We start from the raw sequence: 16,941 nt of genomic DNA, 5'->3' as shown, positions 1-16,941 counted from the left end.
GTCCTGGCCTCTTAACCTAACTGTTTTTTCCCCAGAGGTAATCTCTATAACAGTTTCTTATATAATTTTCAGAAAAGTTTCATGCATATACAAGCAAGTATGTAATCTTTATTTTTAAATAAATGGGATCATATATATATATATATATATATATATATATATATATATATGCAAAAATAAAACCCTGCATCTACTCTTTACAAAGAATAAACCATTGTTAATCAAGTCAAGTAAAAAAGTGTTAACCCTTGGGGGTGGGGGAACATGGTGGAGGTATTCTTAAAAGAATTAAGTGAAATTCTAGATAGAACTGAAGTATCAAGTATGGCTGTCAGCACAGCAGAAGGAACCTCCTTACTTGGCAGGTGAGGACCCATACCCTAATGTTGTTCCTATCAATTCAGTCTTGAGAATCTAACTATACAGTCAATAGTAAGACCAAATACAAAATCAAATCTCTAGCCCCATTCTCTACAGTAGCCATTTTAGAACTCGTCAAACTGATAGGAAGTTAGACTACTATCTCTAAGCAGCGGCCCAAGTAACCAAACAATGATACTTAAAATAATCAGTCTCAAGTGGCAAGGACTTGACTAATGAGCAGCTGCCTAAGTTTTTAATCCCACCTTCTAAGGATAAAGAAGACAAAGCCAAATATGCCACCAAGCAACTACTTGGGATGCCTGACTTTTAGTTACCCCACCTCTGGCTTCCCTTGTCCATAGCCCACATTCAATGCAGACTTAAAGCCTTTCCTTTCTCCCCAGTAAGGCTTGGTGTCACACACCTGCAATTCCAACACTTAGGAGGCAGTGTTAAGTAGGAGGTGTCATCATGCCCTCCACCTTGGGTCCTTGGCCCACTCCCATAAAGCCAGTCGATCTAGCTGGACCTAACTGCAGCTGGCCTTCAGCCCTGGCCATTCTCAGAACTGTGTTTTACCCTTAGCCCCCAGCTGCACCAGCGAAGGCCCTCCATCCAGACCTGAACTCCACCCTGCCCTTCACAAAGAAAAGAGAACTTTCCTTGGGCTCCCACTCTTTCTCCCCATTGGTCCTCATTCCTGCTCTCTCCAGATCTAAACTCCACCCTGCCTATGCGCAGTCTTCAGTGCCCAGCTGTGCATGGAGTACCTCCTGCCTCTAGTTCCCCTGGTGTAAGGATGTCCCTGAATAGGGACAGGTGCCATTTCTCTCTCTCTCAAGGGGCAAGTGGCCGTGTCAGCCTCAGCTGGCAATAAACTCCTTTCCCTGTATGTGATTGTGTCCATGGTCTTCTGGGATAGGAGCTTTCAGGAGGTTGAGAATTTAAGGATAGCCTGGGCTGTATACCATGAACCTGTCTAAGAAAGTGTAATCAATCAATCAAGCAACCAAATAATTAAGAAAGCATTCCCATTGCTCTACCTACCTTTGAGTCTTTGCCAAAATACAAGTGATGGCAGCTAGCTCTTGGAATAAATTGATTTTCCTCAAGCTCATTTGAGTCATCTTTATTTATTTCCACCCTTGGAAGCCAAGCCCCCCAGTCAACAATCATTCCTTCCATACCCAGAATTCCCAGCCACTTTTCTATGGAAGCAAACCACATACACAACCCAGCTCATCTCTGAAGGACGAAGACACCAGCCGCAGAGAAAACAAGCAGCACATGGAATCATTAACAGGACAGAATGACCCTGGAGAAAACTCATCATTTAGAATAGAAATAAGCTTTTGAAAAAATTCTAATTAGATCTTCGGTGAGACTTGAGAAGATATTACATCCATAAAACCAAAAACAGTTGGCGATGAAAAAAGTCTCCTGGAAATTTAAAAATGATTTGCTGAAATTAAAAAAGATTGGAAGATTAAGAAACTATAGCAGAAGAGAAGGCAACAAGACAGTCTGAATATGTGGCAGAAAAATAGGCAACTTTTCAATAATTAAAAAAATAGCTAATTCCAGAAATGGTTAAGTGTGTATGTTGGCGGTAGGGCCTTGGAATGGAAGGGGTAGGCTAACTGGACTCTGAGATTTATGTGAGGAGTTCTTTGACTCACCAGTGGCCTATTACTCACACTTGTAGTCCTAGTAGTCCAGAAAAATAGAGATCAGGAGGATTGAAATTCAAAGGCAGCAAAGGCCATAAGACCTCATCTCAAGAGAAAAAGTTAGGGGCTGGGAAGGTGGCTCAGTGCTTGCCTTGCATGCATGAGGCCCTGAATGCAACTCCTCAGCACTCCATAAGCAGAAAAAGCCAGAAGCGGCGCTGTGGCCCAAGTAGTAGAGCACTAGCCTTGAGCTGAGGGACAGCACCCAGGCCCAGATTTCAGGCCCCATGACCAACCAAAAAAAAAAAAAAAAGAAAGAAAGAAAGAGAGAAAAAAAGCTAGACTTGGTGGCACATATCTGTCATCCTAGCTATGGCAGGAAGTGGCAGTCCAGGCAAGCCCAGGTAAAATGTGAGACCCTATATAAACAATAATCAGAGTGAAAAGGGCTGGAGGACTGGCTTCAGTGACAGAGCACCTGTCTAGCAAGCTCAAAGCCCTGAGTTCAAACATCAGCTTTGGAAAACAAACACTTCCTTAATTCATGTATTTTCACCATGGGCATGGATAAGCCATTCAGTCAATCCAACCACACATCGGACAGTTCACTGCTTAAGAGCTACACTCCTCCCAACCTAATGAAATGGTAGGACCCTGTCTCTTCCCTGACCACAACTTCTGCCAGGAGCACCCGGCCTTCCCTCTCTTCCATGCTCTCCTTATCTACCTACCAGGCCACTCTGTGTAAGCTCACACTATGGAGTCAGATTTTACTGGTTCCAATAGCTGGCACATATTCTAATTTGAGCATGATGAATCACTGAACCCAAGTGAAACATGGAACACATATAATTCACTGGGCAAGGTCTTAGCACATGATAAGTAGTCAGTAAATACAGTTGTTGAGACTCCTAGAATTGGTCTTATTTGATTCACCCCAGTGTGTGTGTGTGTGTGTGTGTGTGTGTGTGTGTGTGTGTGTGTGTGCGCGTGCGTGCGCGCACACTCTGGGCTTCAAGCTCTCTTCCAGCTTTCTTGCTCACAGCTGGCACGCTACCACTTCAATCACATCTCTAGTCCAGAATTTTGCTTGTTAATTGGAGATAAGAGTTTTGTGGTCTTTTCTGCCAGTGCTGGCTTTGAACAGTGATCCTCTCTGATCTCAGCCTTCTGAGTTGCTAGGATTACAGGAGTGAGTCACTGTCACTGGGCTTGGTTTAAAAATTTAAAAATTCATGCAATGGTTTCTTTTCCCCCCACATCCACATCAACATTTGTTGATGTTCAAATTCACAATGTTGGCCAATCTAACTGGGGTGAGATAGAATCTCAGAATTGTTTTGATTTTTATTTCCTTTATGGCCAGGGATAATGAGCATTTCTTCATGTATTTTTTGCTATTCTTGCCTCTTCTTTTCCCAGTGTTTGTTGGTGGGAATGTAAGCTAGTAAAACCACTCTGGACAGCAGTCTGGAGGTTACTCAAAAAAACTAAACATCGACCTTCCTTTTGACCCAGCTATATCACCCCTGGGCATCTACCCTGAATAACATAAGCCAGGATATGATAAAGACACCTGAACATCCATGTTGATTGCCACTTTATTCACAACAGCCAAGACATGGAAACAGCCCAGATGCCCCACAAATAGATGAGTGGATCCAAACTGTGGTACCTATGTACAATGGAATTTTCCACAGCCATTAGAAAGAATAAATAATGACATTTGCATGGAAATGGATGGAACTAGAACAAATCATGTTAGGTAAGCCAAGCTCAGAGAGACAAATGGCGTATGTTCTCTTGGATACGCAGGAATTAGATCTAAAATATATGGGATATGATAAATTATACAGGATTCTAGGTAGTCACATACTGTGAGGCCAAAAAAGATACTCTTAGGAGAGAAACACAAAGGTGCAATGCCTAAGTGCCTCTATATTTATATAAAGTCACACACACACACACACACACACACACACACACACACACATATATATATATATATATATATTAAAATGAACAAGATATGGAAACAGAGATCTCTCTTTTTTATTTTTTGATAATTCTGTCTTCTTTATGTATGGTGTATTCATTTGGGAGGGTGGGTAGGGAAAGGGTACAGAATTTGAGGGAAAAAGGGTGGAAAAGTCCAGCAGTGGAACTCACTGGACACTGATGAATGGTGAATTATATAACTCATGGGTAGAGATGGGAGGGAGAGACTGGAAGAGAATGAGGGAATAGAAGACACTGTATGAAAGGAAGTGTATTCATTCCTGATTCATGAAATTGTAATCCCTCTGTGTGTCACCTTTATAATAACAATAAAGAATGTGGTAGAAAATTCCCTGTATATCCTACAGAATTAAGGAAAACGAGGTAAAGAGTGGGTGGAGAGGGATGTGTGAGGAAGATAAAGTCATGTAATGGAGTTTTATTCATTCATTAGAAAGAAGGATATTGTAGCATTTGTAAAGAAATGGACAGGCCTGAAAAAATGATGTTAAGTGAACTAAGTAGGTCCAGAGAGTGAAAGGAAGCATGTTTTTCCTTGCAGGTGAAAGGTAGACATTGCTTATAAACTTAAAAGTAAATACATTGGGTGGTATGCAAGGGTATACAAATGTATTAACTGGTCTATGGCAGATCCAAGGGAACTCAGATAGTGTAATTCCTTAGAAAGGCAAACTCAAAGTTCAGCAAAATAAAATATTCAAAAGGGGTGTGGTGGAATCAAGGGGAAATGTGGAGGAGAAGGGGGAGAATGCAATCAACACTCAATGTGTATCTTACAAAATTAAGAAGAATGAGAGAAGGGGTAGCTATGGGAGGGATGGGTGAGAATGTTCAAAGGGGTGACATTGATCAGGATATATTATATTCATAAGCTGCTTTGTCAAATGATAACTCATTTGTATACTACTTAAAGATAATTTTGAAAAATACCCTTTCAAACCCATACAAACCTTTTCATTGTGTCCCAGGCAGCTTTTTTTTTTTTCTAAGAAAAATTACATGTTCTTTGGCCTTTTCTGAGCTTTTATTGAAGAAGGTTAAATAGTTTATGGCTACAAAGAATTATAAGTCATCCTGACCCCAAAATAAATATATAGTCATTAAACCCTCAGCTTTATCAACAGTTCAGATACTTTCTTCAGACCTGCATTCTAAAGACATTTGTACCTATGTATTCATATTTTTACATTTTGTTGTACTGGGCATTTCATTCTCACTCTCCTGTTTGTTGCTGTACTACCTGAACAAGTAATTTTGCCTTTAGTTTGTTTTTATCAGATAGAATCTTTCCATACCTCTCCCTTGAAGTTTGATTGTTCTGAGGAACAGAGCCTGCAGGCATGCCCCACCACTCCTTAGCTTGTTTTATCAGTTTAAAAATATTTTTAAATAACTGGACAACAAAGGGGTTTAAATTCAACATGTCAGTTCATGAGTCCAGTGCATCTTGGTCAATGCCTAGTTTGTTTTTGAGATAGAGTCTCTCGATAATTTTCATCAAAGCACAATCTTCCTGTATATCCACCTGAAACCACAATTCCTTGACTGGTGCATTTAAGAGCCATCGGCCATCCTGCTCCTCATGCTGCTTCATATCTTGAGGACTCAAGCTACTTTTTTTCAGCATTTTCTTTCTCTTCTTCCCCACTGAAGCTAAGCCACATCCTTTTGTGATGCCAGCTCACACAGTTGCTGACCAGCCCTCCTTCTAGACATTCTTTGACTAGCCTTGACTAGTAGCTGGCTGTCTTCTGTCATGACTCTGCATACATTTGCTTTTATGACACTAGTGACACCTGTAATAAAGTTTCCTCTCTCAGTGAGCTAGTTCCAGGCAGGTGCAGAAAGAATGGGGTACTTCGTAAGATAAGCACTTTATCTGGTAAGAATGAACACTTCTTGCAAGCTAGCCAACTGCAGCACTAGGACCTTCTCTCTCACAAGAAGGGTGGTGGTGAAGGCACTCCAGTGCTGGAAGGGACCAGGCTTCAAGGTCCTGAACATGTCTAGTGGGCAGATCGGCCTCCCATTCACTTACAGAAAGGAAGTCAGTGCCCCTTCTCTAGCTCAGTGCTATACTCTGTCTCATTCAGTAGGACATGACACTGTCCAAGAAGCATATACTGCATCCTAGCAAACAAGAGCACTTGGTTTGCCTTATTTTTTCCTTACATTTCTAAGTTAAACCCTGTGGTCCAACTAGTTCATTCTCTCTAAAGAGAAACACAATACAGTCTCACATGAAGGACAAGGAGTATCAAAAGCCATAGAGAACAGAAAAACACCAGTGTCATTAGTGCTGCCAATAGTTTGAGTTATTTAGGAGACTGAGGCAGGAAGATCACTTGAGTCTAGGAGTTCTTAGAGCATAGCACTATGCTGATCAGGCATCCATACTGGCATTAACACGGTTTCCTCCAAAGAGCAGAGGACCACCAAGTAACCTGAGAAGAGGTGAGCGAGCCCAGGTCAGAAATGGAGCAGGTCAAAACTGCCAAACTGGCTGGGTGCTGGTGGCTCACGTCTGTAATCTTAGCAACTCAGGAGACTAACATCTGAGGATCACGGTTCAAAGCCAGCCAGGGCAGAAAAGTCTGTGAGACTCTTATCTTCAATTAACCACCAGAAAACCAGAAGTGGGACTGTGGCCCAAGTGGTAGAGCGCTTGCTTTGAGCTGAATAGCTGAGGGACAGCGCCCAGGCCCAGAGTTCAAGCCCCATGACTGGACCAAAAAAAAAAAATAAAATGCAAAAAACAAAACCTACCAAACTGATCAGAAAATGAGAAGGCCAGATCAGAACTCCAGTGTCCAAAATTCCAGTGTATTATGATGCTGGAAGTTAAAAAACAAAAGGAGCTAAGAGTAAGAGGGAACACAGCATAATTAAGATAGGTGCCTCAATTTTAGCATCCAAAACAGAACTGATGGTCTGAAGAAGTCTCATCTCTCCCCTTGGCTTTAGGTCTTTCAGACTCTTGAAAAAAAAAAATGGGGTACTGAAAGTATTGCCATTAGAGAGGTCTTATGGAGATCTGTGGCAGCGAATGAAAGGTTAGTAATTCTTCAGCAAGTAACTTCCTAACTTTGAGAATTGAGAGCACTGGACAAACTGGCCCCCTGTTTATGCATACCAGGGGTGAGGCAGAATGACACGCAAAGAAAAAAGAGCCACAGCCATTTTATTCAAGGTCCCATGGCAGGACAGGAGGCCATGCTGTCTCTCTGAGCTCTGGACAAGAAGGACTTGGAGCTCCATGATTGTCCCCATCTGTAAAGGTAGGAGGTGGTGGTGTGTGCATGGCCTGCCTTCAGTGGTTTCCCACACCAGCTGAGTACAACAAAGCATTGGAGGGAGCCTTAGCCCAAAGTGCTCTGGCACCAGCCACTGAAGCCTCTATGTCCACCTCCCCCATGCTCCAGGCTTTGCTGCTCCTTCATTCAATGACCTCAAGAAGGAGGCAGCCATGGCCTGGCCCATGGTTAGATAAGTGAGGCTGTGGGAGGGAAGACCTCAGGGGAGGAAGGATAGGCACATGGAAAAGGTCATGAGTGTGTAGGAGAGTTCCCTGGTAGGGCCAGGACTAGCGAAGATGTGGGCCACAGCCCCATTGGGGTTGCCCTGACCAGGCTCAAACCACTTCTGCAGACACTGTCCACTGTTCCTGTGGTTAGGGCTTGCCCTGAAGGAGTTGTTCCAAATCTTCTCACACAGGTCAGCTGGAGTGGGGAAATATTCAGGGAAAGGGCGGCAGGGGGCCTCTGCAGGGCAGCTGTTCCTCCCTGGAGGGGTGGGGTGGGGAGGGGGCTGAGAACAGACAGTTTGTTCCCACTGCTCCCCTCCGGTGCTCCTGTTTACTCTGGAGAGATGTATGCAGGTGGGCACATGCACCCACGCTGAGGACCTACCTTCCACTTGGGCACTGCTGAATCTACTTACCCCGATTCCAGTCCCAGTCGCCATGCCAGTTGGACTTGCAAGTGTAAGAGGATCTGCAGTCATCCCACCATTGCTTGCAGTCCTCCCTGCACAGGGGCACATTCCAAACCCGCTCTGTCTGCCCACTGGGGTCCATCTGGGCACAAGCACAGTGAGGGATGAGAACACGAACAGCAGCAATTTGAAGATTACTAATAGCTACAAGGGTCCTTGTACCTCATTCCTTCTAAAGTCTCTAAATAGTATTCAAATGAGAACAGTTAGGTTAAGTGGTTAAATAGTATGCCCCAGTGTATAATGCTATGAGGTACAGAAGATAGAATTCAAACTCAGTTCTATTTAACTCTACCAAACCTCTTTCGGTGACAGAGTCTCCTGCTACTGTCCCCATCAGACCAGTGTCACCTGTCATCCCTTGTGTCAGCTCCCAGGGCATTCTCTTCATCTGCAACTGTCCTTACAGGGACAGAATTCCCCATTATACTAGCCTATGAGTTGATGATTCCCCATTATACTAGCCTATGAGTTGATGGGATCTCCCAGTCTTAGTAACAGCTTTGCATGGGTCTGCCTTCCATCTCCTTACCGGCTGGATCCAAGGCCCCAGGTTAGGAGAACACTCATAGAAGCAGATGGCCCGAAAGAAGTGCTTCCGGCAGTGAGGCGTTAGCAATCCACAGTGAATCAGGGTGAAGTCGTGGAGGGGGGACACGTCCAGGTGGGCTTCCCAGCTTGTGGAGGCCGTGCAGCAGGCATTGTCCTTCCACGGCATGCACTGAAGTAAAAAGCATGGGGCAGAGGGGCAGGGTCTGGCGAGAGTCTAGGGTGAAGGGTGGCAGTGTGAAAAATGCCCCTTAGGAGAAAGCTTGAGCCAGGCACCGGTGGCTCACGCCTGTCATCCTAGCTACTCAGGAGGCTGAGATCTGAGGATCATGGTTCAAAGCCAGCCCAGGCAGAAAAGTCCGTGAGACTCTTATCTCCAATAAACCACCAGAGAACCGGATGTGGTGCTTTGGCTCAAGTGGTAGGGTGCGAGCCTTAAGCTGAAGAGCTGAGGAACAGTGCCCAGGCCCAGAGTTCAAGCCCCATGACTGACCAAAACATAAAAATATAAAGAGAAAGCTTGAGCAGATGGGATAGCTTCAGTACTCCTCACAGAGGGGGAACTCTGATAATCTATCAATAAGCACCCCAAGGGCAGGAGAGCAATGACTGTGACTTCCCATTGCATTGTCTCCCTGTCACACACCACAATCTGTCAGGATTTCCAACCATGAGGCAGCAGGGGCTTTTCAGGAAAATCCAAGAGGCCTCCAGATAGACACAGGGAAATATAGAGTTGCACTGGGTGGGTAAGGTACTACTAAATGCTGGCTCTGTATTTCCACCCATATCTGTGGCAATGGCCTCAGGGCCTGTTGATAGAAGACTCATTTTGAACATATTGAACCCAATATTTGGCAACTGGGACTACCATTTGTCCTGCTGCCCTTCAAGTCAGTAATGACATGATCAGGGCTGGTGCGCATCCATGATCTACCTGAGAAGCTCTCTCTCATGCCTAGGCCAGGTCTGGCCTTCCTCTGTACCTCCATATAGAGCTTGTCTTCTGGGCCTGGCTCTCTCTTGTGATGTTTGGTGCTCATGCAGACATCGAGCAGTTTGTCCTCAGTCCAGGTGGGCATGACTGTCCACAACCCTAGCAGGAACTGCCACCACTGTGCCATGGCCTGCCATAGAAGGAGACTCATGCTGCTTATGCGATGAGTAGCTTACCCTACCCCACTCCCTCCACCAGATCAGGCACTGGAGGGGGAGTATGCGTTCCAAAGCTCCCTCATATGGCTCTGACACTCTGGTGACTCCTCAGACCTTCTGCCTTGAGCAGCATCATAGAATTTCAGGGCAGATGGAACAATCCTCAGTCACACATTCCACCTCCAACCATTGTGCAGATACAGAAACTGACATCCAGTGAGGTCTAGGGACCAGTCCTAGGGAGGAGGTCATGGAAAGAATGACTCTAGCCTCTCTAGGGAGAAACTTTTTCTAACCCTTTTCCAATTATAGGCAGCCTTTCTGTATGGACTGAGAAATCAGAGCTTTGGTCCTGGACCACAGCAAAGCTCCAAATGCTGGCTGAGTAACTGAACAAATACTCAGCAATCAGATTTTCTGTAGGATGGCACAGTGGGGTGGAACAATATGCCAATGCAAGCCTTATCCAACAGGTGCCAACCTTAGCTTCCGCCCCTAGGAGAGGTCCACATAAGGCCCAAAGCTCTCAGTGTAGCCCAGCCCCTTACCAGCATCCTCAGTCAGAGTTCTTCCCTGAGAGTAATATCTCTGCTTCTATCAACTTCAGCCCATCTCAGATTGAGTGCAAGCCAAACGTATGGGCCTTGTTGGTTCTCAGAGCCGGTAGTATGCTCAGGCAGAAGTGTATGAGGAGCTATCAGCTCCATGCCCATGCCCCAACACAGAGCAAAGAGGCTAGCCTTATGTAAAGTGCTGAGTACTTTATTTCCAGCTCTGCTCTCAATTATACTGGCAATAGGTGGAAAGAAAGACAACACCCCCATAAAAAGCAAGGTGTACCCTGCTTTAAGCACCCATCCATGGGCCTTTGCAATATCTGCCAGGCTCCCCTCCTCCCAGCTCAGGCCCGGAACTATCCTGGATCGATCACAATGAAATGGAGTAAAGAACCTCAGACATCCTGGGGAATAGAGATGTGAGTAGCCAGTCAGAGCCCATCCTCAAGGGTAAACCTACCTACTCTCTCCACAGGATCAGTTCTAAGCTCAGATACAGACACTAAGTTAGAATAAAAGAGGAAAGAAACTGCTACTTGAGTATTCTCTCCATACTCACTTTCAAACAGGAAGTTTCCTCCCAGGTGCTTGTTTTTACCCTCCAGAAAGTGAGAAAGGCTCGGGAAAATCCACCTATTTATTACCTAACTCAGTTTCTACAAGATACAGGTGGAGATCAGAGTGGCAGGCAGCTGTAGCTGAGCAACCTCCATCTTAATCTGTCTCTGCAGCCTGTTTGTATCCAGAAAAGCATGACCTTATAGCAGGAGATATCCTGGTCCTGCAGTCCTCTGAGGAGTTGAACAAATCTGTTGTTTTCCCCCATCCATATAAGATGAGATTGCTGTGACAAAAATGGTTAGAGTTCTCGAAAAGGACTCGATGCTACATTTTGATATGTCTTATGATTTTAGTCAGCTCTTTTCTCTGAATCTGTCTCTCCCTTTCTTCCTTCTCTCTTACTGCCTCTCTTTCCTCTTTCCCCTGTTATATTACTCACCTCTATTTGCTCCTTTCTTACTCCATCACCAGGTAGTCTGAAGATCACAGGATACAGAGATAAAATATGGTCTTGGGGACCCAAGAATTTAACTGTACAACCAAAGCCAAAACACAAGCCATAAGACTGCCTCCATGAACACATAGACCTGTGAGATATTCTGCAAATGTTCTTTTGGGAACCAAAGCCATATTTTTGCTTGGTTCTTGGAGAAGTAGGAAAAGACATCGAAGGTACTGATACATAGGAAATAAAAATACTAGTGTCTAGACATACATTTTTTTTTTGGTAGTAGTGGGGGTTGAACTATGGGCCTTGGCCTTGCAAGGTAGTTACTCCATCATTTAAAACATGACTTCGTTATTTATTTTATTATTTTATTTTACTTTATTTTATTTTTTGGAATGTAACCTTTTTTATTATACTTTTGTTATCTTTAAATAGTTGTACAAAGGGGTTACCATTCAACTAATCAGTGTATAATATAGCATGGTCTATATCATCCTTTTTATTTCCCTCATTCCTCTCAACCCAATCCCTCCCTTCAGTTTTTTAAGTTTCATAGGATATGCATTACATATTATGAGTGTATTCTCCCCTCTTCTTCTCTTCATTCATCTACACCCCTCCCTATGACCTCCACTGACATCTTTCAAGCACCAACTTCCGGGTATATGTTTTGTTGGACTTTGAGTTAGTTTTCCTAAGGAGTTACTTCATTTGAATTCTCCCCTGCACATGCCATATTTTGGTTAATATGTTTGTATCTACTTACACATGAGTTCATATGTGTTTACTTATATATTTATAAATTAAATCTTACTTCCACATCTGATAGAAAACATGTATAATTTCTTTGCAAATGATATAGTATCATTCTTCCTAATGGATGAGTAAAATTCCATTATGTCTATATTCTACCTTTTTGGATATATTTGTTCATTGAAAAGCATCTGAGATGTTTCCATACCTTGACTATGGTGCAGCAATTAACATGGTTGTGTGAGTATCTTTATCCTGATTTGTAATCATTTGGATAAATTTCAATAGTAGTTTTGCTGGGTCATAAGGTAGTTCTGTGTTTAGTTTTAGAAGGAATCTTCAAACTGTTTTCCAGAACAGGTGCACCAGTTTATATTCCTACTAACAGTGTATCAGAGATTCTTTTTCCCCACGTTAATGCCAACATTTATTATTGCTTATATTCTCAAGGATGGCCATCTAAGTAAGGTCTTGCATTTTTCCAGCCTGGCCTGGACTGATCCTCTGATATATGCCTTGGAGGAGGCATCCTACACAGCTAGGATGACAAGCATATACCATTCACCCAACTTATTAATTGAGACAGGGACTTGGCCTGGACTGGCCTTAATCTAATCTTGATCTCCACCTCCATAGTAGCTAGGAGTACATATGTGAGCTATCACACTGGTTTAAAAACATTTTTTATCTGAAGAAACATTTTGGGGGGGGGGTTTGGTCATGGGGCCTGAACTCTGGGCCTGGGTGCTGCCCCTCAGCTCTTCAGCTCAAGGCTAGCCCTCTACCACTTGAGCCACAGTACCACTTCGGCTTTTTTTTTCTGCTTATGTGGTACTGAGGAATCAAACCCAGGGCCTCATGCATGCAAGGCAAGCACTCTACCACTGAGCCACCTTCCCAGCCCCTGTAGAAACATTTTTTTAATTCAGCTCTACCATTGACAATGAATGGTCTTGTTGGAAAATGATACTTTACCATATCTGAGTAATAATCATTGCACACCAATAAAAACCAGGCACACTGAATTAGAGCCATCTGCACAATGTGACTTGACTTCTTGCAACAACCCCAAGGGTATCTTTCTTGCTTTAGATGTAGGGGAACTGTGGCTCAGCTAGAAATGCAGAGCTAGGATTTGAACTCAGATATATTGGACTTCATATCTGGTATTTAAGAACCAGGTGAGAGGAGTGGCACTGTGGCTCAAGTATAGAGCACTAGACTTGAGCTGAAGCACTCAGGGACAGCACCCAGGCCCAGAGTTCAAGCCCCATGACCGACAAAAAAAAAAAGAACCAGTGAGATACAGTGAGATGGAAAGAGGACAGGAGAAAAACACAATGCCCAAGTGCCTCTTGATATTTTTGTAAGATAATATATTTATATGTTTTGAAATTAACTCCAAGATATGGAAACAAGAGACTCCACTCTGTCTGTCTGTCTGTCTCTCTCTCTCTCAAAGTTTTTGATGATTCTGTTTTCTTTACATTATGTATGGTGTATTTATGTGTATATCTTTGGAAGGGTTGGGGAGGGGGAAAGAACTTGAGGGGAAAAGGGTAAAAAAGTACAGCAATGGAATTCACTGGACATGGATGAAAGTGAACTATACAATTTGTGGGTGGAGACAGGAGGGAGGTCCTGGGAGAGAATGAGGGAACAGAAGACGCTGTACAAAAGGAAATGTACTCATTACCTGACTCATGTAATTGTAATCCATCTTTATATCACCTCTATAATAACTATATAGTAATAATAACAACAATAATAATAAGAGTAATTTCTCAAAAAAAAGAGGAGACCATCAGGGCTGAAAGGGTATGTACTATGTAGTGCCAACTTCATGAGTCTCAAGTTTACTTTAAGAAAAAAAAATTAATAGCCAACAATAGTTGTTCAAGCCTGTATTACTAGCTATTTTGGAGGGGGAGTTCTGAGGATCAGGGATGGAGACAATCTGGGCATAAAGCTCATTAGACTTCATCTCACTCAATGGCTGGGAGCAGTGGTGTGTGCCTGGCAGCCCCAGTGACGTAGGGAAACACAAGCAGAAGGAATACAACATGGGCCATCCTGGGCATAATACAAGATCCTATCTTGGAAAATAACCAAGGTAAAAATGGGGCTGGAGGTGTGTCTCCAGCAGTACAGTGCCTTGCTTTGCAAGCTTAATCCCCAGTACTGCCGACAAACAAAACAGTTCAATGCCATGGTGTGTGTGCGTGTGCGTGTGCGTGTGCGTGTGTGTGTGTGTGTGTTAGATTTGCGGGGGAACAGTTGCGTTACCACCCAGCATACTCATCCTGCCTAAAGCAGAGCTGGGAAAACCCTCCTCCTCCAATTAGATACCAAATGAAATGGCAATTTTGCCACATGGTCTGTTCACATTAGAGCCCACTGGGGAAGGTGGAAGTAAGCATGAATGCCCAATGCAATTCCTCACCAACATTCAGAGGGTGCTAAGCCTCAAAAAAGCCAGAGATATTTGCGACTGTCTGTTAAGCTTAAAACGGCTGTGGATATGGCAAGGACAAAACTCCAGAGATGCGTCATCAAGTCATTACTGCAATGGAAAACTGTCCTTCATGAGGAGGGAAGAAGGACAAGAAGGAACGTTCTAATGATCTGTAGGACAAAGCTGTAGGAAATGAGCTAAAATTACAGCCAGCACAGAGGCAGGTGGAGGGTGGGTGGAGGAATTATGGCGGGGTGCTTTTCTGAGCGCCATCAGGCTGGCCGGCAGCATCTGTTCCCTAGAGAGGCAGTTTGAGGCCCTTGAGCAAAGCTCATTTTGTCTTATTGTGAAGGAGTCTTCCAGAGAAATCTGTTTCCTGTCTGAAAGCTGATAAATCAAAGCTGGCTGTGGATGGACTCATTTGAAGCAGTGGATCTAAAAACAATTTAGCTCTAAAACCACAACAAAACAGAACCTTAAATTTCCAAAGGAGGTGGTGCGGCAATGTTCAGGGTCTTCTGAGGGGCCACAGTGGATGGAGCAGCACCATTTCCAGTCTTCTTTGGGGGCAAAAGGATGCCATGCAGTGATGACTCTTCTCTCCTTTGTAAGATTATCCAAGAGGCAAGGCTTACTGAGTTCAAGGGCAGCCTAAGAAACAAAGAACTATCTGGGCACTGGTGGCTCATGCCTGTAATCTTAGCTACTTAGGAGGCTAAGGTCTAAGGCTTACAGTTCAAAGCCAGCTTGGGCAGAAAAGTGCATGAGACTCTTATCTCCAATTAACCAGAAAAAAAAAGCCTGAAGTGAAGGTGTAGTAGAGCTCACAGGGTAGAAACCTAGCCTTGGGCAGAAATGGCCAGTGACAGTGAGCCACCCTGAGTTCAAGCCCCAAAACTGGCACAGATAAAAGAAAGAGAAGACAGAAGGAATGAAGGAAGGAAGGAAGAAAAGAGAGAAAATGAATGAAAGAGAGAAAGTGAAAGAAAAAAGAGAGTGAGAAAGACAAAGAGAAGAGAAGAAAGAGAAAAAGAAATGACTAATGCCAGGAACCTGTGGTTGTGAGGATCTGAAGGCAGAGGACAGCTAGAGGGCTCAACATAACTCAGAGTCCTTAGTCTTGTGAGTCCTTCTTCTCATTCAAGAGACAGTGACAATCCATATTTAAACTCTTAATCATTTGTAGCTAGGGTGGTAAAGCATATCATCTATCGTTATTTCTTTTTTTCTTCTAGACTCATCCAAAAGCTGAGTTGATTTAACTTTCTGAGTAGCTCTGGAATTCAAATTCTTTTCTACTTGTTTCTCCCTCGCATAGTCAGGGACGTGATCAGTTCTTACCACTGTTACTCACTAAGCCACCTCCTGGCTCCTCAGCTTTTTTCTAAGCGGTGTCTCCTCTACAGCAGCCAGAATGATCTAATTTCCAAGGATTTTATTATGAAAGTTTCAAACACAAGGAATGTTGAGAAAAATTTACAATGGAAACCTATCTATCTACTTTATTGATTTTGCCTTTTCTGTATTATTTTTCTTTGTTACTTGTGGAGCCAGCCATCCCTTCTTGTATTGAGTCATCAGTCTTACTTGCATTTCCAAGTAGTAGTAGCAGTAGTGGTTGGGGAAGTAGCTCAATGGTAGAGCTCTTGCTAGTGTGAGCTGAGGCCCTGAGTTTAATCCTGAGAACTTCCCCTACCCCTGAAAAAGAGAAAAGTTCAAACATCAATATACTTCTTCCTTAAATAGTGCAAACATATTAACCAGAGCTTAGTAGTTATTGAAAATCTTCCCTTCCACCAGAATGACTTTATTTTTTTATTTTTTATTTTTGGGGTCTGGTCGTGGGGCCTGAACTCTGGGCTTGGGCACTGTCCCTCAGCTCTTCAGCTCAAGGCTAGCGCTCTACCACTTGAGCCACAGCACCACTTCCGGCTTTTTTCTTTTTGCTTATGTGGTGCTGAGGAATCGAACCCAGGGCCTCAGGCATGCAAGGCAAGCGCTCTACCACTGAGCCACCTTCCCAGCCCAATGCCTTTATTTTTTAATGTAAAGATGGTTAACATGTTTAAAATCCTTATAGACATTAAGGTAAGTCTCACATCCTTAACATAGTGCATGGATCCTTTTTAATGTAGTCTCTATCTTTCCTAAACTGTTTTTAGTTTTCTCTATACTTCTATAATTCTATAGCCCTGGTATCTATAATTGCCCTGCTCTTTTTACATGGTTTCTTTGGCCAAAGCTGTTCTTTCATTGCCAGTCTCTCTTCTACTGACCCCTATCTTGCTTTTTCTCAGCAATGCTTCCTGGGACCTCATGGGGTGGTGAGGTCATTCTCCTAGGGTCTTATGCTTGTCAATCTATGCTTGTATCTGCCTCCTGCTCTTGGGACTGCCTGCTGCAGCCTTGCCATGCCTC

At 43.6% G+C, this 16,941-nt stretch overlaps 1 protein-coding gene across 1 annotated transcript; it reads right to left on the bottom strand.

Moving 5' to 3' along the window:
* Positions 1–7,565: 7,565 nt before the first annotated feature.
* Positions 7,566–9,718, bottom strand: Izumo1r (IZUMO1 receptor, JUNO). The gene is made up of 4 exons (XM_042685115.1): positions 9,581–9,718; positions 8,578–8,766; positions 7,992–8,127; positions 7,566–7,834 (listed from the first exon to the last, which is right to left on the bottom strand). The coding sequence occupies exons 1-4, from the start codon at positions 9,716–9,718 to the stop codon at positions 7,566–7,568; spliced, it is 732 nt and encodes a 243-aa protein (XP_042541049.1).
* Positions 9,719–16,941: the final 7,223 nt, after the last annotated feature.

This window comes from Dipodomys spectabilis, unplaced genomic scaffold, assembly GCF_019054845.1.
Source record: "Dipodomys spectabilis isolate Male_0828 unplaced genomic scaffold, ASM1905484v1 ptg000094l, whole genome shotgun sequence".
NCBI classification, from domain to species: domain Eukaryota; kingdom Metazoa; phylum Chordata; class Mammalia; order Rodentia; family Heteromyidae; genus Dipodomys; species Dipodomys spectabilis.
This window is presented reverse-complemented; position numbering and strand designations above follow the sequence as displayed.

What these genes read in the sequence shown, in the direction of transcription:
- Izumo1r (XM_042685115.1), bottom strand. Translation starts at nt 9,718, where the DNA reads ATGGCACAGTGGTGGCAGTTCCTGCTAGGGTTGTGGACAGTCATGCCC. An exon ending in TGGGGCCTTGGATCCAGCCG is followed by an intron (nt 8,128 to 8,577) that starts GTAAGGAGATGG and finishes GCTTGTGCCCAG; the next exon opens with ATGGACCCCAGTGGGCAGAC. An exon ending in CGACTGGGACTGGAATCGGG is followed by an intron (nt 7,835 to 7,991) that starts GTAAGTAGATTC and finishes CCACCCCTCCAG; the next exon opens with GGAGGAACAGCTGCCCTGCA.